We start from the raw sequence: 22,785 nt of genomic DNA on the forward strand, positions 1-22,785 counted from the left end.
TGATGTTTATAAGATATTTATGAAAGCTATATGTTGTCTTGGTTATATGTCAAGTGTTCATAACAAAAACATCTCAAACAATGTCATCTTTGCATTTTTAAATGACAAATCTAAGTGTATGACACTCAATGAAAGCTGTCATAAACATGCATACACTCACCTTTATGTTCGTGGCACATGTTGTGTCATGATTATAAAGGTGTCATGACAGTCTTATGAACAACACCTTCCAGTTTTTTTACTCAAAGTGATCAAAGTAATCACCGATGACCACCGTCCAACTGCTAAAAATATTCATTGATGTTCTACTGAGGAAAAGAAGTCAAAAATGTATTTTTAGGTCTTTTAATTTAAGGAATGAAATGGAACAGATCTGCTGCAAGATTTTGTATCACAAACATATGCGTTTTGTCATGTACAGGAGCGAGAGGAGCTGTTTTTTCGTGCACTGTGTCTGTGCCACACTGTCCAGGTGAAGGAGGAGGAGACGGTAGACGGCATTAAGAGAGGAATCCATCAGGGCAAATCCACATCTTTCTATATCTCCTCTTCTCCAGACGAGGTTGCGCTGGTGGAGGGCATGAAAAGGCAAGATGAATGCTTATATACTGCACACACAGATAAATATGAACTCACACAGGGCCACCATATTGCACTTTAGACACTGTCCTTCAAGGTTTGAGATACTGAGTCTCACTTTGGATGACAGAGCAATTTTATATTTCATTTTCCTGCCAAAACAGTCAGAACATACCTTGTAAATTATTACTCTGAATAAACCATTGTCAATAAACCATAAACCATTGTTTCATACCCTTACACACATTCAGACAATTTCTGGTTTTCAATGAGCACAATCTATAGACATTTATTAGTTATTACATATAGCTAGTTATAAATACTATAACATAACCCTACCAGTATGCAGTTTTAACAATAAATCACATTATTTAATGTGTATAAATCATCTTTATTTATTTATATTACATTTAAATTATAACTCTGATCATAAAACTGATATTATGCCTTTTAAGTGTGCTATTTTAAGGTTCCTACACATTTTGGAGTTTTCTTACAATATACTATACATACTGTATAATATTCATGTGTAATATCAGATCTCAAGATTAGAGTCAGATTATAATTTTTTTTACCCATTTATAATTCCTGACCCATTTATAACACAATTATACAAATATATAATAAATAATGCTCATATACAATTATAAACAAACTTGTTTTTCTTTCTTTCACCTGCTCAGATTGGGCTTCACCTACCTCCGTCTGAAGGACAGTCACATGGAGATCCTTAACAGAGAGGATGAGATGGAGAGGTGAGCCATCTGGACAACAGCATGAGCGCAATGACCAACAGGAAACTGTAGCAGCATATGCAAGTCTATCAGTTTGTCCAAAAATCTTACTTTACACTATCCAAAAAAAACGTACTTATGTTAAATATACATTTTCATGTGATGTATTTTTTTTACTTACAAAAAAGAAAAAATACTTCAAGAGTTCAACTTAACTGATGATTGTAAGCTTGTTTGGCATGCTGTCCCAGCAGAGAGCCCTGAGCTTATAAGATCAGAGTCCTGCGCTCCCTCCCGTTCATATGAATGAATAATAAGTTAATTTGGGACCAGCCGTGGACGTTTCGACACAGTGTCGAGATCCCCAAGGCGCAAGCCTTTTGAAACACTGCACCGAAGCATGATCTGAAACACCCAGATCACATGACTAAGGGTATTCGAAACAGGTCACATGACTAAAGAGTTTTAAAACACCAGGTCACATGACTAAAATGATTCAAAGCAACGGCCATTTCAGAAGCGTTTTGAGACCTGGCGAATTTGCATTTGACTGCAGGGTTGAGGAAAAACTCCATCTCATCTAGCATAGTGGACCGTGCAAAATGTATTTTAATACATTTTTATGTCCAAAACAAGACATATTTATTCACAAAGCGTTTATTCGGATGTTTATTCTAACATCTATAGCTGCATCACCCTGAATTCGAACCCATTATTTCAGAATGATTCACAATGTGGGGTTTAATACCTCAATTTGCTTAACTATTTCTTTGCTGAAGCTGTTCTAGAGCAATACATAAGAAACTGTAGAGACGGGTTTCGAAACAATTCGAAGCTTCGACACATTTGCTTCAACTGTTTCAGTGTTTCATGAAGCCTCGCTTTGCCCACCACTAACAGTAACATGAGGGTAATCCCAAAGTGCAGTCAGCAAAGTAGGCGAATGGTCGAGACGGGCGGCAAGAGAGCAGAAAGCAATGGACAAAACAAAGATCAAAAACCACAAAAGGACAAGGAAATAAAATGTTTGGAAGTGTTACAGGGGAACAAGACTCAGCAAAGTCTGTGCGTGTGTGCTGTTTATATGGTCCATCTGATTATTCCATAATGAGCTTCCAGTTGTGTGTGTAATCATGGCTGATTCAGAACTGGTGTGTGTGTGAGGTGCCTGATGGGATATATAGTGCAGTTCGGTGGCAGAATTGTAGTTCGAGTCATAGTAGATATCCTCCAGCGATCTATAAGGGCTAGATCTCTGGTGATCATGACACAGGGTAATTAGGATGCTTTAGAATTATTGGACTTCTTGGAACGATATAGAACTTTGGATTTTCCTATAGACTGTGACAGTTTGCAAAGGGTATGAATAATTTTGGACATGCCACTTTTTGTTCAAATGTAAATAAAAGCAGAGAAATATGTTTTTCCACATTTATGCCTCTTGTACATCATCTTATTATCTTTATGGAGAAGCCTGTGTCATTTCCGGTCAAAAAAACAACTTACAATAACAACTTAAAATAACTTTATTTCAGAATTTGCCAGGGTTATGAATAATTTAAGGGCTTGACTAAATAATTTGCAAATAGGCTTTTAATTTCATACCAGATTTCTAGCACTTTAACTCACTTTAATTTAATTCTATCACTATTTAATTCAATCTCAGTAAGTGGACAGTTTGTCTCTAATCATTTGCGTATTTACAAATGAGGTTGTCATATTAATGTAATTGTGTGTTTATTAAGATAACACTGTTAGGCAGTGAAGTTTTCCTTGTTCAGGCAGTGTCGTGAAGGCACTGGTGTGTGTGCGTTTGTCTATGTGTGTGTGTGTGTGTGTGTGTGTGTGTGTGTGTGTGTGTGTGTGTTCATGCCCTTGAAGGACAAGGACCAGCCATAATTAGTGCAGCTACACACTGTCCTACAGCTGAGAACATGAGGGTCAGCACAGAGCGCAGTCACATAAAAACTCTGTCCGTCTGTGATAAAGATGCATCCCAAATCACCCAGCCAACGCCATGTATTCCTCTGATTTATGCGAGCATAAATGTGGACATAGTTGCAATAGTGCATCAATTAACCTTTTAAATCCAAAATCTTTGCCTTTGTGTTTATGTGTTCACAGATTTGAGCTGCTGGAGGTGTTAAACTTCGATTCGGTGAGGAGGAGAATGAGTGTAATCGTAAGATCAAACTCAGGTAGGATGAACACACGCTCCTACACACATACTTGTATACGTGGTTTACAGGGACACTTCATAGGTGTAATGCATTTTATGCTGTAAAAATGGCTTATTATATCCAACCCAAACAATCAAAATTAAATGTTATAAGACCCAATTAAGGCATCATGGTGGCGCAGTGGGTAGCACAATCACCTCACAGCAAAAAGGTCGCTGGTTCGAGCTCCGGATGGATCAGTTGGCTTTTCTGTGTGGAGTTTGCATGTTCTCCCCATGTTGGTGTGGGTTTCCTCCGGGTGCTCCGTTTTCCCCCACAGTCCAAAGACATGCGCTATAGGTGAATTGGGTAAGCTAAATTGGCTGTTGTGTATGTGTGTGAATGCAGGAGTGTGTGGGTGTTTCCCAGTGATGGGTTGCGGCTGGAAGAGTATCCACTGTGTAAAACATATTCGGGAATAGTTGGCGGTTTATTCCACTGTGGCGACCCCTGATGAATAAAGGAACTAACCTGAAAAGACCCTGTTAAATATGTTTTTGAAGCTTTTTGAATTTCAGGGACATAAGGTGTGTTGAATTACAGGGAGACACACACTTGTACGACATTTATACTGTATAAATTGTATATATATATATATAAAATTGTATATATCAATAACACAAACATATCCCTGACAGAAATCACCTGAAAGTTTTTTAAGACATTGTTTAGTATGTGGGGCGGCACAGTGGCTCAGTGGTTAGCTCTGTCTCCTCACAGCAAGAAGGTCGCTGGTTCGAGTCTGGGCTGGGTCAGTTTCCCGCACAGTCCAAAGTCATGCGCTATAGGTGGATTGAATAAACTAAATTGCCCGTAATTTATGTGTGTGAATGCAGGAGTGTGTGGGTGTTTCCCAGTGTTGGGTTGCAGCTAGAAGGGTATCCACTGCGTAAAACATATGCTGGATAATTTGGCGGTTCATTCCGCTGTGGCAACCCCTGATGAATAAAGCCAAAAAGACCCCGTTAAACATGTTTTTGAAGCTTTTAGAATTACAGGGACATATGATATGTTGAATTACAGGGACACACACACGTGTACGTGGTGTTTCCATAATGACATTTATACTGTATAAATCAATAACATATCCCTGACAGAAATCACCTGAAAGTTTTTTTAAGACATTGTTTAGTATGTGAGGCGGCACAGTGGCTCAGCGGTTAGCACTGTCACCTCACAGCAAGAAGGGCGCTGGTTCGAGTCCCGGCTGGGCCAGTTTCCCGCACAGTCCAAAGACATGCGCTATAGGTGAATTGAATGAACTAAATTGGCCGTAGTATGAGTGTGTGTGTGTGAGATTGAGTGTGAATGGGTGTTTCCCAACACTGGGTTGCACCTGGAAGGGCATCCGCTGTATATGCTGGAATAGTTGGCGGTTCATTCCGCTGTGGCGACCTCTGAAATAGAGACTAAGCCAAAGGAAAATGAATGGATGAATGTTTAGTATGTCTTTTAAGCCATTTGGATAACAAAGACGGGTCCTCATAATCCATTTACATATATAAATACTATAACCCTAAAAAAAACTGCATATTTTTAACAATAAAACACTTTTGTAAAACTTTTGTTACAATAAAAAAAGTTTGTGTGTGTGTGTGTGTGTTAGATTTAACTAACTTCTGTGTACAAATGTGTCCACAAAATCAAGTATTCGGACACTTTTTTCTGCTTTGGTGTTTTTATATAAAGCAAATGTAAATGTTCTATATAATTATAAACCTTTTTCTATACGTTTTTCTAATATAAATATAATTAAGTGGCAGTTTAAGGTGTTAATATAGTCTGATAAATTATTTACAATGATTCTGCCACGATCATGTAATGTCTTTTGAATTTCTTCTGCAAATATTGATATATACAATTAATCCCAATTATTTTGATTAATTTATTAATCTCAATCTCAGATTGGCAGGTCTAATTATTCCCTTTATTTATATATGATTGTTTTCCTCTATTTGAGAACATACCCAAAGGGATTTAACTAATGTCTGGGGATAAATTTGTCCTCAAATGATAGCAGAGTAAACACACACAGACACAAACACACACACGCCCACTCATTCTAGACAGTCGCACATTCCACTGAAATTTCTCTGAGTCACCATGTGTGCCTAAATGGAGGGCCAGTTAATGCAAGTGGGTCAATGTGCTACTAGCATACAAATGAGAGCTGGATTTAGACATCGGCATGATTCCTCAATGCATTCAGTCACATACAATTGACCTGATAACTAATCTTCCCATTTTAAAAAAGCAATTAGGATGTTCTTGAATGTATTGCGGCCCCGACAGCATAACTAATATTCTCATTTAAAGTCAACACGAAATGACTTTCATGACCCACTTTTAGTGTACTGTCATAGTGTAGCGCATTTTAGAGAGAAACAGGGTAGAAATAGAAAACCTGAAACACAGAGGTCATACAGTATGATGCTTTGTAATGTATGTGATTGTGCAGGAATAAAATCTGTGAAGCTATAGAACTAATAATGGGGACACTTCTACAAAAGGGAACTATTTTATCTAACATAGAACAACAATATGTTGTCACCATGTCACAGAGACTTGATTTACTTGGTCTGCATTGTCAGAATGTGACTCGAGCTAAAGATTATATATTAAAAACCAATGCCAGCATCAAACTACGTATCTGTTTCTACATGTTATATACACTCACTGGCCACTTTATTAGGTACACCTTACTAGTAGCGGGTTGGACCCACTTTTGCTTTTAGAACTGCCTTAATCCCTTGTGGCACAGATTTAACAAGGTACTGGAAATATTCCTTAGAGATTTTGGTCCATATTGACATGTTAGCATCACACATTTGCTGCAGAGTTGATGGCTGCACATCCATGATGCGAATCTCCTGTTCCACCACATCACAAAGGTACTCTATTGTATTGAGTTATGGTGACTGTGGAGGCCATTTGAGTACAGTGAACTTATTGTCATGTTCAAGAAACCAGTCTGATATGATTCACACTTTATAATATAGCACGTTATCGTGCTGGAAGTCATCATCATAAAGGCATTTGCGCCCACAAAACTGCCGCTCACTGGATATTTTCTTTTCTTTGGACCAATCTCTGTAAACCCTAGAGATGGTGTGAGATGTGTGTGAAAATCCCAGTAGATCAACAGTTTCTGAAATACTCAGACCAGCGCGTCTAGCACCATCAACCACACCACTGATCAATGTCACTTAAATTACCTTTCTTCACCTTCTGATGCTCTGTTTGAACTTCAGTAGATTGTCTTGACCATGTCTACTTGCCTAAATGCATTGAGTTGCTGCCATGTGATTGGCTGATTAGCATTAATTTGCATTAACGAGCAGTTGGACAGTTGTACCTAATACAATGGTCAGTGAGTGTATGTATATGAGATAAATGTAAATATCTATGTGACAAAATAAAACACATACATAATTTTTAAGCTTAGACAATTGTAGTTTGTTCAGACCTGTAGTTTGTTTGCTTGAGGTGATTTGCCAATCACAATACACTTGCTCAGCTGGCCAATCAAAGCACTTGAGGCTTTCAGGAGGAGGGGCTTTGTAAGACCACAACTCAATCGCATTCCTTCGTTCATTCATTTTATTTGCGGCTAAGTCCCTTTATTAATCAGAGGTCGCCACAGCCGATTGAACAGCCAATTTATCCAGCATATGTTTTACGCAGCGGATGTCCTTCCAGCTGCAACCCATCACTGGGAAACATCCTTACATTCTCATTCACACACAACGGACAATTTAGCTTACCAAATTCACCTATAGCACATGTTTTTGGACTGTGGTGGAAACCGGAGCACCCGGAGGAAACCCACGCGAACATTTAAACTCCACTCAGAAAAGCCAACTGATCCAGCCGAGGCTCGAACCAGCGACCTTCTTGCTGAGGTGACAGTGCTACCCACTTGTAAACCAATGTTTCAAATAGAGAATAGAGGTAGTGCAATGATTCCCAGTATGTGTTAAAAATTATGCTTTTTTTTGAACATTAAAACTTGTTACTTGTAGTAAACCTAATAATAAATACATATCATATGGCCTGCTGTTACGAATTAATACCTGTTATAGACTTATTTATTGAAGGCAGTTTTTTGTATAGTTGCTAATTATTTTTTCTTCAATTGTTTGTTTGCTCTAGGCGAGTACTACTTGTTCTGTAAAGGTGCCGATTCCTCTGTTTTCCCACGGGTGGTTTCTGGGAAGGTGGAGCAGGTCAGAGCGCGAGTCGAGCACAACGCTGTGGTGAGCAGAAATTAGAAACATCTTCATCTTCTTTCTTATTTTAGCAGACCTATTTATAGCCCACGAAAGCACCTTCCTACATCTTGATGAAGAAGAAAAAAAAGCTCCTCCCAAATGTGTTTGCTTATGCAACTTTTGTTTAGCCTAAGCATCATCCTGAAAGAGAGCCTGAAAGTAGCTGAAATATTCCTGAAAATAAGAAATAAAGAAAAACCGAAGACAATAGCTATGTTTCCTCCAAACCTCAAAACATTAGGCAATTCCTTGTGTGCCTAACACAGGTGAGTGGGCTTGACAAACCACCTGTAGAGAAAACACTCTTTCATCTTTATGAAACTTTAAGCAACACCCGCATCAATTTTTCAGCAGGATAATGTTCCTGCAAGCAAAGAAGGTCAAAGTGCTCTAGGATTGGCCAGCCCAGTCACCAGAAATGAACATTATTGAGTATGTCTGAGGTAAGATGAAGGAGGAGGCATTGAAGATGAATCCAAAGACTCTTGATGAACTCTGGGAGTCCTGCAAGAACGCTTTCTTTGCCATTCCAGATGACTTTATTAATAAGTAATTTGAGTAATTGCAGAGATGTATGGATGCGGTCATCCAAGATCATGGTAGTCATACACAATATTAACTCTTTTTCCACTGCACCATGACTTTATATTCTATACTGTACATTATTTCTGTTAATTGTCAAGACTTTTGTCTAAGCAAAGTCGGACCTTACTGTCCTAATTAAATAATTAAAAATCAAGACATGATCATATTTTATTTTGGTAAAATAAGCGAAATCTAGAGGCCTTTGCCTTTCATATAAGCCACTTCTAAAACCAAAAGATCAACTAGATCAAGTTATTATTTGTTGTTCCCAAAACTTTTGTCAGGTAGTGTAAATAGTATAATTAGCACTTACTGTATGTAGCACGTCTTGTTGAATCACTGAGCATCTGCTAAAAGACTAAATGTAAATGTAATGCAAAATGTTGCCTTCCAACTATTTTAGGATATTGCAAAAAAGAAATGCTTGATGGAAACACTAAGATTGCCATAAATTTACAAAAATGGACATAAAAATACTTTCTAAAAAATAAACTACAATAGAAAAGCCATTGTCTTCCCCTTTTGAGCCTAAATGTATTTGTTATACAGGAAAAAGACCCATGGTGGCTTTTGCTACTGCAGAAAATTCAATTTTTCTTTTTGATATTTGCCACCATTTTTTAGTTAGTGACGATTTTTACAATATTCCAGTTTGCCGCAAACATTTTATTCACTTCTTTGTGAGGAAACATAGCTAAAGTCACCATTGTCTTTCTATTACCATTGCAGACCAGCATTTATCTCATTAGCTTTCATAAGAGGGATGAGTGTTATAAACAACTATTATTAGTTTATTGTCTTGAGCATCAGAAGTAATTTCCTGTTCATAATTCGATGAAATGATCTTAAACTCAACATTTAATGAAATCATCTCGAGAAAAACAATGTTATTGTGGTCGCAGGCATGAGGAATGGATCTGATGTCTTAGACTGACACAGCTCTATGTTACTTCATTGTGTTTCTCACAGATCTGGGTCAGGAATGACATCACTTTAGAAAAGGGTTTGATTGCATTGGTGTCTGTGCTGATTCATGACTTTGCTTGGCGTTGTGAAAAGGTTTCTGTAGTGGCAGACACAATAGACTCGGTGTTCTCAAGACAGCTTGAAGGAGCCCAAGCTGACATTTCTATCACCAGTGATAATAGGGACGTTTTTTTTTACTAGTGAATCGTTGGAATTCTCAAACAAATGACGACTATACAACCACCAAACCAACTCCAAACCTCCAAACTATACTGAATTAAGTTGCTCTATCTTTTCCAACTGATCCGACTTTCGGTTTTCCGAAAACTAACCCGGAAAATTTGGAAAAGTCCCATTAACTTCACATTGAACCAAACTTTGTGACCTCATAACTTTGTGTCACAATGTCACACAGACCTAAGGTTGGGCTCATTTAACTCAGACTACCAATCTGCCAATCACTGATCAACTTTCAATTTACTAGCCACACCCTAGCAACCACTTATGGCACCCTAGTAGCTATTCCATAGACTTCCATTGTAAAAAACTGCCATTGACTTTACATTAGACATACTAACAACATAACAATTCATACAAACAACATTCTAATCCATACTAGAAACATACTAACAAGCATACTAACACACTAGCAACATGCTAATACTAAATTCATGCTAACAACATGCTAATTTATGCTAGAAACATGGTAGCAACATGTTTTTTTATACTAGAACCATGGTAATTTGTTAGCAACTGCCTAGCAACAACTCAGAATACCTTAGCAACCCCTCAGCACACCTTAGCAACTAGCTAGTAACACCTTAGTAACCACCTAGAACACCCTAACAACTGCCTAGCAATGCCTTAGTAACCACCTAGAACACCCTAGCAACCACTCAGAACACCTCAGCAACCACCTAGCAATGCGTTAGCAACCACCTAGAACACCCTAGCAATGCCTTAGTAATCACTCGGAGCACCCTAGCAATGCCCAAGCAACTGCCTAGCAACCACTCAGAACACATTAGCAACTGCTTAGCAACACTTTAGCAATCACTTAGAACACCCTAGCAACACCTTAGCAACCTCCTAGAGCACCCTAGCAACCTCCCTAGTAACGCTTTAGCAACCACTCAGAACAACCTAGCAACCGCCTAGCAATGCCTTAGCAACCACATAAAACACCCTAGCAACGCCTTAGCAAACACTCAGAATATCTTAGCAACCGCATAGCAACACTATAACAACCAGTCAAAACACTCAAACAACGTCTTAGCAACCACCTAGCAACCACTCAGAATACCCTAGCAACCTATCAAGTACCTAGCAAGAAACATGCCAATCCATACTAGAAACATGCTAATATATCTATCCATGCCGACTGTTTCAAACTTCTTTAAAACTACTTTAATTATATAAACTTTAAAACTTCTTCAAACCTTCAGACTGGGCTTTCTCAAGCCACCATAAAGTTTGTCTACGAACTTTACTTTTATAGTTTTATTATATTATACACAAAAGAAGTTATTTTGAAAAATGTTAGAAACTGGTAACCAATTACTTCCATTGTATTTGTTTTTTCTACTATCGATGGTTACCGGTTTACAAATTTCTTCAGAGTATCTTCTTTTGTGTTGATCAGAAAAAAGAAACTCATAAAGGTATTGGAAACCACCCAAGGGTGAGTAAATAGTGAGTGGATGTTTATTTTTGGGTCTTTTTAAGTGGAACTTATAATGAGATGTTTTGCAGAATGCTCACGCTGCTCTTTTATGTGCACAAACAATGCCCAGTGGATATTGCATTTTAAAAAAGACATAAAGGTGATATTTGTGTTCATAAAAAGTGATATTTGACATAATAATTAATGCATAACCCATGTGGGCTGTTTTGGTGTTAATAAAAATGTTCATAAAAATGTTAACTTCAACGACATTACAACTTTAACTCACCATTGGCAGGAAGCTAGCAATCCTGAGAATAAATATATATATATATATGTGTTAAAATTCCTTTATTTTGTCTGCAAACAAAGCTGTCATTATGGCAAACCCCCTCATCTAGAAGAAGGAGGCCATTGTGTACCACTGTGACAATTGCCACTTGTCATGATAATACTTTTCATAACCATGACACTGTTCAACACAAGCTGTGATTGGCTGCTTTACATGTACATGAAAACAGTGATGAGTCCAGACCATAAACAAAACTATTCATCCATCTTTCAACGTAAAAGAGCATCATGAACATTCTTCAAAATATCTCCATTTGTTGTACCACAGAGTAAAACTTTTTTGGTATTAGAGTCAATAACGCCAACATGTTCACTTTTCATAGCAAAGCGATTGTTCATTGCGTTATGTCAAAGTCCCTTTTATATTCTATAGTCTTTGATTATGTTTATGCTAGGACTAAATATATTCTATTAGGACTTTTAGTTTTCTCTAATATTTTGTTTCGAATCTTGCCCCTGTAGGAAGGTTTACGGACCCTCTGTGTGGCTTATAAGAGACTGTCTCAGGAGGAGTATGAAGAAACTTGTCGTCTGCTCACCAGCGCTAAACTAGCTCTGCAGGAGCGCGACAGGAAACTGGCTGAAGCTTACGATGTCATTGAAAAGGATTTCATCCTGCTGGGAGCCACGGCTGTGGAAGATAGGTAAATCACTGCCTGATTAATATTCACCAAATACCGTCTGAAAAACACCTCTTGCACTGAAGGGAATCAAACTTTGTATTTCAAAGTGCAGAAATGACAGAAGTTGTCTGACTGGTATCCAAAACGTTTTGTGATCAGTGTGAGTAAAATCTGGAATGCATGTTTTGAAAAATATTTTAAATATACAGTGGGATGTATACACGTTTCAGATAAAAAAACAAACAAACAAAAACAAAACAGAAAATAGATTTTAAAAATGCAATTTAGAGTGTTTTTTCTTTAGAAATTTGCAACTAGTTTTTTTTTCATTCACTGTGATTGAAAATTAGGGTTTTTCCACAAACTATTGATTTCTGAACTCATGTGTAAACATTGGTATTTTGTTGACAAAAAAATTGTGCTGGGCAAAGATTAATTGAAATGAATCACATGCAAAATAAAAGTTTGTTTTGACATAAGACCTATTTACTATGATCCTATATGTGAAGCTGCTTTGACACAATCTACATTGTAAAAGCGCTACACAAATAAAGGTGAATTGAACTGAATTGAATTGAATTGAATTGAATGTGTATATATATGTAACACATACATTTATAAAAACAGAAATATACAACACTGTTTTTTTGCATATATATTTAAATTTGTATTAAATTTATATTATATACATAAGTATTTTATATCTGTTTCTCAAATATATACATGGATGTGTGCATTTATATATATATATATACATACACATACAAAATAAATATACACATGTTCCATAAAAAAACTTTAATAATAAAGCAGCTTTAAATGCGATTAATCGTTATTAATCTGTGCCCAGCACTACTAAAAATTTATATAAACATATCTGATTATCTTTTTTGTTATTAAAAATGCTCAAAATAACACAGTTTTAATTAAATAAATACAGAGAAACAGAAAATTTTCTATATCTCTCTCTTTGCTCTCTCTCTCTCTATATATATATCTACACAGTAGAGATCTGCACAGGACTAATTTTTAGTCCAGCTCCTGCACGCTCCTGCAAGGTTTTTTTCCACACCCGACCTCTCCCGCTGTATATTCAGCCTTTATTTACCTGCTGCCCAACCTGCCCCATTTTCTACCCAACCCGATCGTTCCTGCTAAATTTTGATCTGGTTTCCAAAATCTCACGTTTAAATTGGTTACTACCAAAAAAGAGAGATAACAGATAAAACTGTAGGTTGTGCAAGGATTGTAGGCTTAATGTCAGTTTGATGAGACATGAGTGCCACCTTAAACCTGAGGTTCCAGTCTTGTGACTGCTAAAGGGTAAAACTTTGAGGTATTATCACATCGAGCAAAGGGTAAGGTTTTTCAATTTGCGTTTATGACACATGAAAAAGACCCCATACATCAGACTTGCCTGATGTGGGTTTACTAACAGTAAACTGACCATTTTCTAATGCAAGCTGAAGGATACAGCATCTTCACTTCCCTCTCCCATGTTGGTAAAGCCCACTTTGAGGACCATTATGCAGATGATGCGTGCACAGACTTGCAAAAAAAAAAAAAATTCAGAAAGCACTGGTCCATGCGTTCAGCATGTGTAACGGTGGTGAGCTTTGGCTCTACTGGTGCCAAATAAGAATGAGGAAACCACAGATATGCTGTTCTGAAATAACGTCGGGACTCGGGAGTGCTGTATTGTTAGACCGCCCGCTCCTGTTCATATTACACCAAGTTACCGACCGCTTTCGCGTTTTATTTAGAAAATTATTCCTGCGCTGCAAAAAATCTGGTCGGGTCCCACCACTCCCGCAGTAGCCTACAGCCACGGAAATGCAGACCTCTATTACACAGCATGGTGGGCATATTTCTGACATGAAATCTGTGGACATTTTTTACTTAGTGGTCTAAATCGCATTGAAATGAGTTTAAAAGACAGAAACAAACATTTAGTATTTATTTGTTTATAAATAAATGAACTCCAGTGAGGAACAAGGCAACAAAATTTTGCACTGGACCCTTAAAACAGGCATATCAGGTCACACTACAGAAGCTATGAGATGCAGATTTTTCCTTTTAGTGCTAAGAATTACAGCCCTATTGCCTATCCCAGGAGCCAACCACACCATCAAAAAAATCCATATGGTTGGAATATATAGAACTATGACGTCCAACTCACTTACAACCAAGTCCAATATTGCTTTTCAGCGCAATAAAACCATCCGCATGTTAATAATAACTTAACATTTTCCATAAAGTGCATCATGCATTTGCCTAAATAAGCAAGGTGCATTTTCCTGAACTGAAATCGAGCACAAATGTGCATTAGCAGTATTAGATTTTAAACTGGCTGAATGCCAACATCCGTTTGACCGAATAACGGGATGAAAGAGAGCTACAGATCCAGCGTCCCCTGACTGATGCCCACGTGAGCACCCGTGGCCCTGACAGAACCAGTGTGAGTTAACGTTAATTGCACAGGCAATCAATAGAGCCCATCCGTTAGGCTCCGCTGTCCTGATAATGAGCATCTAACGTAATTAGACCCCCTCTTGAATCAATCGGGGGGCCGGCAGACACGCTTCTGATGAACTGCTGTTTTGGCTTATGCACTTATGGAGGCCGTCCAACCCTCGCGTTATAAATAAACACATCAATCCACGTCTGCCACCTTAATGAATATGACAGAGCAAACAAACAGTGATTACTGCACGGGAACTTATTTTGTAAGGCCTGTGTTGATTAGATGCAATCAGTGGCCCCCGTAGGCACCAGCCTGTGTGTGTCTTTAAGAGGTCACTCAAGATCATGCGCTATAGTCAAATATATGGGAGGATAATTTGATGAGCATCGCTGACTTACTGTATAAACAAAGAATTATGTCAAAACAATGTGAATTTGCATCAATTGCTTGCTTAAGGTGCAATCACAATAGCGAAATTTCATTTGTCAAGTTTATAGCCAGGGTGGCATGGTGGAGTTTGCATGGGTGGAGTTGGCGTGGGTTTCCTCCGGGTGCTCCGGTTTTCCCTACAGTCCAAAGACATGCGCCAAAGGTGAATTGAATAAACTAAATTGGCGGTAGTGTATGTGTTTGAATGTGTGTGTATGGATGTTTCCCACTACTGGGTTGCTGCTGGAAGGACATCCGCTGTGTAAAACATATGCTGGATAAGTTGGCAGTTCATTCCGCTGTGGAGACCCCTAATGAATAAAGGGACTAAGCCAAAGGAAAATGAATGAATGGATTTCTATTTCAAAATTTGGCAACCTGATCACACCCAGGGTCCAATTAATTTGAGTAATAATAGATTAATAATACAGAGATCAATTTTTTCTTTATTATAAGTCTTTAAAGGCCCGTTTCCACTGAGTGGTACGGTACGGTTCGGTTTGGTTTTGTACGCTTTTATAGCCGTTTCCACTGTCAAAAAGCGTACCGAACCGTACCGTACCACTTGTTCAGCACCCTTTCGAAAGGGTACCAAACACGAGAAAGGCTACCAAAAGGCGGAGCTAGACGCGCAGCTGAACGCTATTGGTTTACAGAGATACGTCATTCGCTTACGCAACAAGCCAGAATGAAAACAAAAAACCGCCATATTTAAAATATACGCACAGCCGAGAGATTACAGCGGAATTATTTATACATATAATAACGAGCCATGGTCGACCCGGGCTCAAACAAACCTTGTCGTCGTCTTGATAAACAGCCACAAAGCCATGGAGTAGAGCAGATTTACCCTGTGCCGCGTAGTTTTTTACGAGGCAGTCTGAGGCGCGAGCGGTTTCGCTTTCTTCCTTGCGCTCGCCGTGCGTCTAACATTATATCTGAAATAACAAACTTATTGAGCTGATGATAATAACCTGCGCTTGATTATTGACGAGCTTCGGAAACCCGATCCTGTCAGACACTGACAAACGCGAGAGTGAAGCGTGAAGAAACAAAAGAGAAGCCGGAAAAAAGGAGCACATTATTTATCAGCAAACATGAACAAACTGCCTTGTTTAACTATTATTGTTATTATCACCGTTTGGACTAATATGAACTCAGAATGATGGAATTGTTCTCTAACAGAGGCTACATGTGCTGCTGAAGATTACAGACACAGATGAGAGGCTATATATTGTGTTGTTTTTGAACCTAAATACAGACGAAATGTCTGTTGTGTGGAGTTCTTCTGTAGTTGGTAACATATCGGAGACTGTAAGGGGCTGTTTGTGTTTATATATGTTCATTAATTTAGTTATTTAATATAATTACAGACGTTACAGTAGGCCGTTTCGCACTGTCATTGATCTGCAGTTATAATCAACTCATGTTCATTGAAAAGTTAGTAATAAACATTTCTACACAAGTATTTATGTGTATGAAGCATCTGTTTTGTGAGAAGTGCTTCTCATATGATATGTGAATGACCCATACAGCTTTATTGTAGACATTTCCTCCAGCGAGAATGACGTCGACTGAAACTTTCTGTCATACACCACGCCCACCAAAAGGGTACCCTTGTTAGTGGAAACGCAAGCCTGATAAAGGTGACCAGTACCAAACCGAACCGTAACGTACCAGTCAGTGGAAACGAGCCATTTAGTTGTAATTTTTTTTTACACAATTTTAAACAAAAAATAAAGAAATTCAACATTTTAAATAATAAAGATTTCTATTTAGAAATCTGGCAACGTGATCGCACACAGGGTCATTTTAGTTTTGGTACTTAGTAAATAATTGACTTCATTTTTTTTCTTTGTTACTAGTTTTAATTTTATTAGTAAATATGTCCATATAGTTGCAATTAGTATTGTTTTATTTAAATGTTTATTTCAATTAAAGCTAAGAAAATGAAATAGAACATTTGAAATAATAAGGATTTCTATTTAGAAATATAACTATTACTTTATAAGTAAATAATAGATTAATTTTTTTCTTTATTATTAGTTTTTAATTCATTCGAACATATATCTGTGTGGTTGTAATTATTATTATTTTATTTTGATTTTAATTTCAGTAAAGAAAATGAAATTCAACATTTGAAATCATATGGATTTCTATTTAAAAATCTGGCAACGTGATCACACCCAGGGTCAATTTAATTTTGGTACTGATTAAATAGTAATAGATTTAAAAATTATACACATATATATGTATTTATTATTACCCCACCCACTTGGCCTAGGTGACATCATGTCCAGCATGTTATTATGAAGACAGATGCCACAGCGGAGTGAACCACCAACTATTCCAGCATATACTTTACGCAGCTGATGTCTTTATCCTTCTAATAAAGAATATTAATCATTCATGTAAAGCCAGGAATGTGTAGACAACAGGTTTCATAGTGACTTGAAGCCAAGATTTTTTACGAATGGTTACGTAGCCAAAACTGATTATTGGCAAAGTCAGATGAAGGAATGACATGTCAAATGAAATGCTGGGATTTCGTTGAATTTGAGTTGAATGCCTCTGAGGAATGTTATTCAAGTGTGTATTATTGGAGTGTGGTGTGGTTTGTTCATGAGTGTGTGTCTTGCTGCGTGGCTGGGCTGTGAGTGAGGTGCAGTGACTGGTGGACTTGTAATTATCTGGCACTGTGAATCCTGACTGCTGGGCTTCTTAATTACGGAGTGAAGTGGGCTGAGACTCCACACTGCGGTAGAAGACCTGCCCGCCAGCGAGCCATGCAGAGCAATGTCCATTAACCCTCACTCCAGCACTGCGCAATGAAGAAACACATGCCAAACCTTACTGATGTTACCGGACTATACAGACTATCAAAGCAAACACTGCGTAATTGTCACTTGTGTATTTTATGCAGTTTGGCTACTGTACTGTTTAGGTCCAAGTTCATGTGACAGGTCAACTGAATTTGTTGGTAGAAAGAGAAATTGATTGTAATTGACATCTCGGTAGGCTTTATAGAGTAATTAATTTCACTAAATTTTAAAGTTTCATGTGATTAATCCTTTTTTTCTTTATGAAAATGTCCAAATGTTTACAGTTTCTATATGTGTATATATATGTATGTGTATATATATATACAGATATATATATATATATATATATATATATATATATATATATATATATATATATATATATATATATATATATATATATATATATATATATACATGTATAGATATATACATGTATAGATATATATATATATATATATATATATATATATATATATATATATATATATATATATATATATATATATATATATATATATAGATATATATATATACATGTATAGATATATATATGTGTGTGTAGATATATAGATATATAGATATATGTATATATACACACACACACATATATACTACGTATAGGTATCCGTTTCAGATCGAGTCAGAAACCATGTGATCCCTAATGAAAATCATGGCTGCATTTATTTGATCAAAAATACAGTAAAATGCCAATATTAAGAAAAATTATTACAATGAGAAATAAGTGCAAAAGGTGACTTATCAGTGTTGAAAATGGTTGTGCTGCTTAATACTTTTATGTATAATGTTGTAAAAAGTGTTAGGCTATAAGGGTTAAAACTATTTTTATTTTATTATTACAAACAAAATCCATCCTAGGCGACACGGTGGCTCAGTGGTTAGCACTGTCGCCTCACAGCAAGAAGGTCACTGGTTCAAGCCTCGGGTAAGCCAGATGGCATTTCTGTGTGAAGTTTGCATGTTCTCCCTGTGTTTGCGTGGGTTTCCTCCAGGTGCTCCGGTTTCTCCCACAGTCCAAAGACATGTGCTATAGACGAATTGGATTAACTAAATTGGCTGTAGTGTATGAGTGTGTATGTGTGTGAATGAGTGGGTTTGGGTGTTTCCCAATACAGGGTTGCAGCTAGAAGGGCATCCGCTGCGTAAAACATATGCTGGATTAGTTGGTGGTTCATTCAGCTGTGGCGACCGCTGATAAATAAGGGACTAAGCCGAAGGAAAATGAATGAATGAATAAATGTTTGTCAACCCATATCTCAGTTGTTACATGGGCAACACATACTGTAACTTAATCTCCTAAACCAGGTTTCAAAAACAGGCGCGTAGAATTGTTTTCTTTGCTAATACCATGAACAAAGATATGAAATGTTCTTTAATGTTATTTTCGTGTTTCAGGCTGCAGGATAAAGCTGCCGACACCATTGAGTCCCTCCACAAGGCTGGCATAAAAGTTTGGGTTTTGACAGGAGACAAAATGGAGACGGCGGCAGCCACATGCTATGCTAGCAAGTTGTTCCATCGCAATACACAGATCCTGGAACTGACGACCAAGCGGACAGAAGAGCAGAGTCTCCACGATGTGCTGTTTGACCTGAGCAGGACAGTTCTGAGGCAACACGGCAGCATGACCAGAGACACTTTCTCAGGGTGAGTCTGCAGAAAATAGATACACATTCACAGATATTTACAGTTCAATCAAACATAAAATTATTCAAATTCTGACTTGAAGTTTTTGTTCAAATGAAAATAAAAGCGGAGGATATTTTTCCACAACGATGCCTCTTGTACATCATATTATTATCTTTTGGGAGAAGCCTGGGCCATTTCAAACATGTGTGAATCATTTTGGGCTTGACTGTATACACTCCAAGGTTATTATAGCTTTTAATTTTTACATTTATTTTTATTTTGATTCTATTTTTAAATTAGCTGTAAATTTTCAGGTTTTGTTTTAGCTTGTTTTATTAATGCTTTTATTCGTTTTAGTTATTCTTGAGTTAAAAGAACTCTTCTAGTGTCGACCAGAGCAAGCTTTAGTGTTTGCACAGCTTACATTAACTCTTGTGCGAACCTCTTAGTAATAAATGTAAATTAATAGATTTTTATTATTTTATTTTATTTTTTTAATGAAAATGCTTTTTTGACATGTTTCTGTAATCTGCCAATGGGGTAAGCAAAAATAACCTTGTTTTTCCTTTTGACATTATTTTGATTATTTTGATTCCTTCTGATTATTTTGCTTACCCCATTGGCTGATTATTTTGCCATATTATTTCTGAAAACAAGACAATATTTTTTGCTTGTCTAGAAAATTCTTCTTGATTTAAGAATTTCGATATTTGGACTAGAAACAAGACCAAAAGATCTTAGAAAGAACATATAAGAAAAGCATTTGTTTGCAGTGCAAAACCACAGAAATGCAGCTCGAGCAAATAAAGGTAAAAATTATGAAGACTTCAGACGAACTTTATATTAAAGATCGTGTATGTAGTTAAACATGCCTCATTTACATAATTTGGCAACTGTAGAAATGTTTTATGTTTATATAGAAAATATGATTTTGTCTGTAAAAGCACGTCTACAGATGTTTTCCACCACAGAATCAGTGCTTATTAATTTTGAAAGCGATTGTTATTTTTGCTAAATAATATTTTATTTAATTTAGTTTTTCAATAACTGTTGTAAATTTCATTTTGTTTTTCATTTTTTGTTCAGTTACAGAAAATGTTTTTTGGTCAATAGTTTTAGTTTTATTTGTAGTTTTACACGCTCACAGAGACCCTCACACTTGTACATGTTTCTACAGGCTCTCCGGTGATTTCCAGGACTATGGTCTGATCATAGATGGAGCGACACTGTCAGCTGTGCTGAAGCCGACACAGGAGGCAACCAGCAATGGTGGAAACTATAAGGAGATTTTCCTGGAGATCTGCAGGAACTGCAGCGCTGTACTCTGCTGTCGCATGGCACCTTTACAAAAAGCACAGGTGATGCATCAGGATCACCCAAAACTCTTTGAACTGAACTTGAGACTAGAATATTACAATATAAGAATAGCCCAAAAATATAATTGAGGATTACACTTGATGATTTATTACTTATACTTTTATAATATTTTTAATATTAATTATATTTTTAATATATTTTAATATGAATTATTTAACTGAATATCAATATTTTTGATATTCAGTCATTTTGTACAGTAACGTCATTAGAAAATAATTTACTGCCATTAAATTACCAGTACATTGTCTGTATATATACAGATACAAAAACAATTGCATTATCAAAATCAAGTGGAAACTACAGCATGGACACTGTCAAATTTCATTTATGACAACTACCTTTAAATTTAAAGTGAATTCACTAAATTAGCATCTTATATGTGTGTGGAACAAGATTTACCACTTAAATTACAAGGATTCCTTTGGCATCTTGTAAGTTTTTTTTTTTTTTGTTTCTTTGTTTTTTGACCAACTTATTTTACATTAACAAACATTTTACTTAACACTAATTTGGTATCTTTAGGCTTAAAGGGTTAGTTCACCAAAAATTTTACAACTCTGTCACCATTTAGTCACCTTTCATTTGTCACAAACTTGTTTGGAAACCATTGAGATCCATATTGCAGTATTTGCATATTTTTTCCCTAAAGAGACAGTGTTGACATGTAGATACCTCATTAAAACTACTTGTTCACTTTGGGTCCATATGCACTCACTGCGTGTCATTGACACACATATCATAATGATAGTAATTAGTGAACTGTATGAAAAGAGATTACTACATTAACATACTTTTGTAGCATAAACAATATTTAGCAGGTGTTTTAGTCATTTCCACTGTGAGCTCCAGTTATTATGAGTAATTTAAGGTTTGGGTGTGGACTGTATTCGGGAACATTTTGTCCCCACAGTGATGAAAAAACCTGGGCCACACAAATACACACACACAAACACACACAAAGCCACCTGCCAGGGAAGGTTGTCCTCATTCGCTTACTGTAATCTCTCAGTGTCTGTGTGTGGGATACTCAACACAGCACAATCAGAACACACTCTGCTCTCTTTCTCTTTGTCGTTTACTGCGTGCTAAACCTGTCAGTCACTCTCTGGGCTGCTGGGAAAAGCAGACTCTGTAAAGCGAAGAATTGACAGAACTCAGCATTACAAGACAATTACTGACATCAAATGTACACCTAAATCCTGTGTACTAAATCACGTGTGCTAAAAGAGAAACTGATATTTTAGTTGCTTCAAATATCAAGTGCATTAGTGATGCTTTTTAAAGAATGATGGTAAAATGGTAAATAAACAGCAGGAAAAAATTAAATAAGAGACCACTTGACAATTCTGTTTTTATGGATTTATAAGATATGGGTTTGAGTAAAGGTAATATTTGTTTTGTTTTATAAATGGACCGTATGATTTCTTCTGAATTTTAAATAAAAATATGAGGAGATATTTAGCAACAACAGAAAATTCCATTGTTAATTTTAAAGTTTAATTGTAAAGTTTTTTTGTAATTGTACTCTTCAATACTTCATGTAAATTGTAAACTTTAAAAATATATATTTTAAAGATCTTAAAGAAAACAAAAAAAATAGTAGTCCATAAATTATTTTTTGTTATAAATTATTGTTTAATGTTATTATAAATTAATAAAAATATATACACATTTATTATACATTTTATTATAAATTATTATTTATCATTATAAATTTATGAATATTTATACATTTATTATACTTTTATTATAAATTATTATTTAGCATTATACATTTATGAATATATATATACATTTATTATACATTTTATTATAAATTATTATTTACCATTATAAATTTATGAATATATACATTTATTATAAATTATTATTTAGCATTATACATTTATGAATATATATACATTTATTATACATTTTATTATAAATTATTATTTACCATTATAAATTTATGAATATATATGTACATTTATTATACATTTTCTTATAAATTATTATTTAGCATTATACATTTATGAATATATATATATATATATATACATTTATTATACATTT

The 22,785-nt window shown here is 36.1% G+C and overlaps 1 protein-coding gene across 6 annotated transcripts in view; it reads left to right on the plus strand.

The window, feature by feature from the left end:
- atp11a (ATPase phospholipid transporting 11A) overlaps positions 1-22,785 on the plus strand; it is a 146,420-nt gene that overhangs the window by 85,714 nt on the left and 37,921 nt on the right. For all 6 annotated transcript variants that reach the window (XM_056456651.1, XM_056456653.1, XM_056456652.1 and 3 more), the window contains exons 14-20: positions 422-588; positions 1,263-1,334; positions 3,438-3,511; positions 7,685-7,788; positions 11,831-12,012; positions 19,123-19,374; positions 20,534-20,714. In XM_056456651.1, the coding sequence (XP_056312626.1) occupies positions 422-588; positions 1,263-1,334; positions 3,438-3,511; positions 7,685-7,788; positions 11,831-12,012; positions 19,123-19,374; positions 20,534-20,714 (1,032 nt within the window). The remainder of the gene's footprint in view (positions 1-421; positions 589-1,262; positions 1,335-3,437; positions 3,512-7,684; positions 7,789-11,830; positions 12,013-19,122; positions 19,375-20,533; positions 20,715-22,785) is intronic.

The sequence above is a fragment of the Danio aesculapii genome, chromosome 1, assembly GCF_903798145.1.
Source record: "Danio aesculapii chromosome 1, fDanAes4.1, whole genome shotgun sequence".
In the NCBI taxonomy this organism is placed as follows: Eukaryota; Metazoa; Chordata; class Actinopteri; order Cypriniformes; family Danionidae; genus Danio; species Danio aesculapii.